The sequence below is a fragment of the Ursus maritimus genome, unplaced genomic scaffold (genome assembly GCF_017311325.1).
Source record: "Ursus maritimus isolate PB19 unplaced genomic scaffold, ASM1731132v1 scaffold_21, whole genome shotgun sequence".
NCBI classification, from domain to species: domain Eukaryota; kingdom Metazoa; phylum Chordata; class Mammalia; order Carnivora; family Ursidae; genus Ursus; species Ursus maritimus.
This window is the reverse complement of record NW_024424564.1, coordinates 44,926,766-44,933,329: the sequence shown is the minus strand read 5'-3', so window position 1 is coordinate 44,933,329 and position 6,564 is coordinate 44,926,766. Positions and strand designations below refer to the sequence as shown.

Below are 6,564 nucleotides of genomic sequence, written 5' to 3'. Positions count from 1 at the left end.
CATTTTAAGCCTAGAGAGCTTGACGCATGTCCTTGTCGCTGAGGGCTCTGTGGACCACTGTTTGTCCTCTGCCTTGTAAATCTAATGTGTGATAGACGGTCTGAGTTAGAGACCAGAGATCCTTACTAAACTCAGATCAGTTTATATGCTTAAAGTTGATTGGGGCCAAGGATGTGAGTTTCAATACAGACCAGATGTGGGAAAACCACGAGAGAAAGCTGGCAGGGGGATGCCTGAAGCCCCGTCCAAGAGAACACTCTGGAGGGGCAAGGGACCTCGGCACGGGAAACTGACAGGTGTTAGAACATTCCTAGAGGCTGCGGAAGGACCTAGCAAGCAACCCACATAGAGATTATTCCATTATTCAATCTGAATGTCATTGTTAAACATCTCCCATGCTCCGAGCGTGACACTGCCTTCCTGCGACACCATAGTACTGGACAATTAAGAACGTCCCTGCTCCTCTGACCTCCTCCCCCCGCCCCCAGACCCACCTTCCAAGGACCAAGGGTGGAGTAGAAAGAAACTGGAATTAGCTAAAAGGGAAGCCAGAGAGCAAGCAAAGGAGAACGTACCCACCCTTCTCTTTTTGTGTGAGCAGACCACAGCTGGGGGGGGGGGGAGTTCTGTCCTTTGCCCGAAGACTGAACTGTCCATCATCACGTGGGCCAAGGATTTTTCATTGAGGCTGCATCTGCCACCTGAAGAGCCTAAGGTACAGATGAGAAAAATCACAGGACAGTCCAAATTTTTTTTATCAATGGACAGGAGAAAATAAAGCCCAGATCCACTTTCAGGAAGCAGCGGGAGGTCCAGCGGAGTGAAGTCAGGTTGCACATGGTGGCCAAGGTCTGGACCCAGGGAGTGAGGGTGCCGGGTGGACCGTTAGTTGGCCAGCCAGATGGCCTCTCCCGTTTCTCCAGGCGGAGGCGCCACTGGGCGTGGGGCCGCCTGGTGAGGAACTGCGTTTCCCAGCCCTTCTCACGGGGAAGCATGGCTGGTGGAAGTGAGCGGGGAGGGCCTGAGAGCAGCATCCCCTGCCGTCTCTTCCCTACCCGGCTGGCTGAACCGGAATGTGGTTCATGCGGTGAATGGCTTTGACCTTGCAGATAGTGACATCGTCCTAGAGATGGGATGGCCTGAAGCCTGGAGACCCGTGGAGCAGAGCCATCCCGTGGCCTAGCACACTCCTCTCAGACCTTCCCATGAAACAGGTGTCACGTTCCTCGACTGCAGTGGCGGGACCTTTTGCAACAAGCTGTGGAGCTTCTCACTGCCTGTGAACGACGTCTGCTCAAGGTTGCCAAACTACGTTCTGATGTCGCATCTCAGCCTGCCAGTCTCTCCCTCCAGAGCGCAGCCCCTCAGCCAACTCAGTTATGGAAATTCTGGGGAGAAAACATGCTTTGCGATCAGATGTGGATTCTAGCTCCGCTCTGCCACTTCACAGCTGTGCAACCTCAGGCAAGTGGCTTCGCCTCTCTGAGCCTCGATTCCCTGGTGTGTAAAGTAAAAAGGGAGTCATAGTCCTTCCACACAGCTTTGCCACGAGGATCCAGCAAGAGGCTGCAGGTAGCAGGCCCAGCACGGTGCTCAGTGCACAGTAGGTCTTCAACAAAGGCCACCCTCCTTCCCTACCCCCGTTCCCAGCAGCCTTTGCTGCCGAGCCCCAGCTAGCCTCCCGTCAGCCCCAGCAAGCCGTGACCCAGACTGAAGTTTTTCTTTTGAGTAAGTGACAGATTCAGGGAGGCGGAACGGAGTAGGTACTCGGAGTTCGCAGCACAGAATTCTCTGAAATCAGATTCCCAGCGTTCCCTTCCTGGGGTCGGGAACCAAGCCGGCTGTCCCGCGCTGGTCTCTGAACAGTTTCACTGTGGGGGAATTTTCCTACCATCCTATTCTACCCTCCGTCCCAGGGCTAAGCGGAGATCTGTGGGGCAAGCGTCCTTCCCTGCCACAGCCAGCCCCGTGCTTGGTAGCCCCGTCCCAGGGCGAGCCTGGGGGATGCAGGGAACCGGGGCCGGGCCCGGGCTGGGGCAAGCGTGCTCTGTTTAGCAATGAGCGGAATGTCGTGGATTATGTAATGGGAATATTAATGCCTCCTTGCAGAGAACATAGGGTTGCAAGGGACTATTCGTAGGTTGTCTGGTCCAACTGCCCCGTCCCCACCTCCCATTTAGAGATAAAGCAGCTCAAGTGTCTGGGAAAGGACATGACTTATTCATAGTCCGAGCAGAGAGAGGGAGTGGCAGAGGTGGCCGGGCCTGACGCACAGGGGAAGGCTTGCTCTGGGGAACCCAGCTGCATCCCCGCGAGCCCTTCTAATGGTCCCCGCGCTCGCCTGTGATACAGGAGGCAGCGTTGGCTTCCGTGTCTCACGCTTACAAAGACCAGGACCGGGAAAGCGTCAAAGTGATTTGCCTCCCACCCTTGCCCTCTCTGCCTAGTGTGGGCAAAAGATGGGAGGAGAGCTAGGCTCCCAGGTGGGCAGAGCGGGGAGCTCTCCTCCCGCTCCCCCACACCCCAGGCCCGCCTGGTTCTGCTTCCACCCTAGCCAGGCTCACCTCGCTTTGTGAATGTCCGGACAGAGATCTCTCCCTCCGAATTGGGAGCCCAATCACCTACATGCTCGGTGGCATTTGTGGATTGAGCAAAACCACAGACCATCGATGCAAAATCCTGTCCTCACCACACGATGGCCTCTGGTTTCGAACCCAACATCTGCCACAGCATTGGCTTTGTACCATCTTGGACAAGGTGGGGACAGCGGGGTGAACATGAGGAGCAGGTTTTTCGTGGAGCTGAAGGGGGGGCGGGGCTCGAGACACAAAGCGTAAAGCACACCACAGGTGCGAGGCCAGTCTCCTCATCTTCCCTCCACCCCCAGAGGGCAGGTTCGGGGTGGCACAGGTGCAAGACCCTGTCCCTCTACCTCCATCCCCATCCCCACCCACACCCTGCTTCCTCTTCCATGAGAGCTCCCTCTGCTCTCCCGGTGTTTATTAAATACTGTCCAGAAAGCTGTACATCGAATCAACCACACAGACCTGGGCTCTGTCCCGACTTTGAGGACCACCCGTCCAACTGAGGCTGCCCACTACTGACACTGCGGGCCAGATAACTCTTTATCGTGGGGGGATGACCTGAGCACGGGGGGTTCAGCAGCACCCCCGGCCTCTATCCGCTAGACCCTAGCAGTACTCCCCACCCAAGTCTTGGTGATTCAAAAATGTTTCCAGATGATGCCAAGCATTCCCTGAGGCAAAGTCAATGGTCTTCAGGAGCCCCACAGAACTCAGACATACGGTTGTCCCAGAGAGCTGATGATCCATGGGGTTGGGGGGGATCTCTTTAGTCTGACCTGGCTACCCCTCCAGAGGGTCACTGACAACTCAGCACACACCTCCCAGAAGGCCCAGAAGGGCAAGGGCCAAGAGAGGGGCACAACCTCCTGTTCTGGGGTGCCCCTCCCCCCATATATTTCAGCTTGAAGACTGACTCAGTGCTGTCCCCAGGGCAGGTGCCATCTAGGGAGGACAAGGCCAGCTTCAGTTAGAGGAAGAAGCAAACCTCCTCTTGGAAATACAGAAAATTCACGTGGTCAAGGACACAGCTTAGAAACAAACCCACTTTAATTGATAGCGTACACAGAGATCTGGGGCGGCGCGGGCATCACGGGGTGGGACCAGGCCATACACCTGTCCTGGCCATGGTACCCAGTCTGCTTAGAGGGTGCAGGCTGGGGCCGGGTGAGGACACAGAAGCGGGGTGCCAGGGGAGAGGTACAGAGTACGCAGAGCCAGAGCCGGGGCACGTGTATAGCTTTGTGTTCACGTGTGTGTAGACGGACATATCCGGGCATGATGGACCCAGAATTTATAGGAGCCCTCAAAGACCGATCTAGAGACGTCAGGAAAAAGACACCTCCAGTTTCTGAAGGGCCCCTCCCCACCCCACCCCCACCCCGGGGCTGAGGAAGCATCAAGGGAGGGGTGTGCCGAGTACCCCGACTTGGCCCGGCTTCTGCTACTCACAGACTCGCTGTGTGGGCTGCAGCAGGTGAGAGTCACCCACCCTCTCTGGGCCTCAGAAAGATTCCCTAGATGATCACTAAGGTTCCCCGTAGCCCTAAATCTCAATATTTTAAAGGAGATTAAGATACAAAATGTTAAGAGCTGATGACAAGACCTTTGGTGTACAGGCTCAAATCCCGCCACACCTGGAACGCAGCAGTCCCGCGCTAGGCACAAGCTAGGGATCCAAAAGGAGCCTTCCCACCTACCTCTCCAGGCTCGGCTGGGGTTCCCAGCTGCTCCTGCACCCTCCCCCCCCAAAAAACAGCGCACAGGGCACAGGGCAGCGGGGCGGCAGGGGTGGGCATAGGCCATGCGGGTGAGGGAAAGAGGCCGAGGCTGGGGGAGGGCCTGGCCTTGGGGGCATAAAGTGCACTGCTCACCCTCTTTGTTTCCTAGCACACAGTGGACCCAGCACCCAGCAGGTGCTCAATAAATGCTTGAGGGGCAAGTACAGTAGAAGACAGCATGGTTCTAGGCAGAGCCCTGCCCTGAACCAGGTGGGGGGAGGATGGGCTGGAACCGTGCCACCTTCCCCCTGAGTCTCAGCCGCCTCCTCTGTGAAATGGGGGGCAGGAGGAGAAGCAGCCCCAGCCTGCCCGTGCCCCCTGTGCAAGTATAAACTGTGACGCTCACGACAGAGGGCAGTGTCAAGCCGGAGGCAGGTCCCGGGGGACCCTGTCCTGGATCGGGATGGGGGAAGGAGGTGTCCCCAGCAGAGGCAGCGGGTCTAACCTGGGCGGGGGTCCGGCCAACGGGGCGGGGTAGCTTTTACGGTACAGGGATTTCCGTTCCTACAGCTACGCACAACAGGACAGCTGTAAGTACCAAGCACAACCAGCAGACAGGGGAGGCATCTGCGAGAGACGGCGCAGGAGGCAATTCCGGGGTGGGCGTGGTCGGGGACGTGGCCACGCCCCTCTCCCAACACGCGGACGGACGCCACTGGCTCACGGTCAGGGACACCTGGGGAACACCGGGGCGGAAACCGCTGAGCCCACCGGAGGGGGTCGGGGTTCGGGGCTCGTCTCCACCCCGCGACTGGCGACTGTTCCAGGAGGCTCCGTCAAGGTAGGGAGTCTGGCCCCTCGGGCATCAGCGTTTCTTACAACCCCAAGGATAGGGCGGCTCTGACGGACAAGTCCCGATGTCTCCCAACCTTGTTTCGGGCCCGCCCCGCGCGGAGGAGCTGAAAGCAAGGGGGAGCTCAGAAAAGCAGAATCAGAGGGAAGTAGCGAGAGGGCAGGGAGAACATATGGAGGTCAGAGGCTGGGGTCGCCCAGTCTGGCGCCAGAGGCCTTCGAACATGGCTGCCGTCGGGGTCTCGTTGAGTGGGGGGGTGGGGGGGGCGTGGGCAGCCGGCACCTGGGGCCACCTGGGGCCACCTCCGGCAAGGCACTGCCCTGGCCCCACCCCTGCGTCCCTCCCGCTCACTGGATGGTGCATTTGTCCCGCTCGCGGGCCTGGCCCTCCCGAAGGACCTTGGCCTTGATGTACTTGAGGTCACTGTTGACGCTGGGGCGGCGGGCAAAGGGCGAGACCATGCCGTAGGCGTCCATGTCCTTGACCCGGCGCATGCAGAAGGGCCTGGGGTGGAAGGCGTCGCCGTACTGCACAGAGATCTTGCGGTGCAGGGCGGGGCTCATCTCGTGCGGCAGCTTGGCCATGCTGAAAAGCACGTAGAACATCTCGTCCACGTTGGTGTTCTTCTTGGCTGACACCTCAAAGTAGGCGCAGTTCTCGTCCCCGGACACCAGCAGCTCGGCCTCGGTGGTGGGGACCTGGCGACACAGCTCGCCGTGGTCATTCTTGTTGCCGCAGATGACCATGGGCAGCTCCGCTGCCTCCTTGGTCTTGTTCTTCAGGCAGGACTTGACCTCCAGGATCTGCTTCTGGAGGCGCTTGACCTCGTCGAAGGACTCCCGGTTATCCAAGCTGAACACCAGGATGAAGACGTCACCTGCAGGGACAGGGACCCAGGTGGTGAGGCCGCCCCTCCCAGTCACCGACTCAACCCTCCCGGCCAGTCTAAGGGGGAGTCGTTGTTCTCCCCATTTTCCAGAGCAGGAGGCTGAGGCCCCGGAGGGTTAAAGCCCTGGTTCAAGGTCACACAGCGAATGTGTGGCTCAGCCTGGCTCAGACACAGTTAATTCCCCTGACATTTCCCTGCAGACCTGGAGACGGAGTGAGTGGCTTGTGAATTTGTGCAGACCGTGTTAGAATAATAATAATAAATACAATCTTCACGACAGCAGGAGTCTTGCCCGACTTGTTCAGTGCACATCCCCTGGGCCTGGAATCGCGCCTGACACATCGTAGGAACCCAGAGTGCTGGCACCTGGCAGGCCTAGGTTCACATGTGGCCCCTGCCAGGTATTGGCCACGCAGCCCAGGGCAGGTCAGGCAGCCTCTCTAAACCTTACTTTTCTCCATCCGTCCCACGTGCATGAAATACAGCTTGTTGGGAGGCTTTCACCGGACAATGAACGGA

General features: G+C 58.4%; 1 protein-coding gene across 1 annotated transcript; it reads right to left on the bottom strand.

The window, feature by feature from the left end:
• Nucleotides 1-5,057: 5,057 nt before the first annotated feature.
• On the bottom strand, nt 5,058-6,506 carry LOC121104366 (GTP-binding protein Rhes-like). The gene is made up of 2 exons (XM_040637080.1): nt 6,497-6,506; nt 5,058-6,033 (listed from the first exon to the last, which is right to left on the bottom strand). Exons 1-2 carry the CDS (start codon nt 6,504-6,506, stop codon nt 5,504-5,506), a joined length of 540 nt encoding a protein of 179 aa, XP_040493014.1. The 3' UTR covers nt 5,058-5,503.
• Nucleotides 6,507-6,564: the final 58 nt, after the last annotated feature.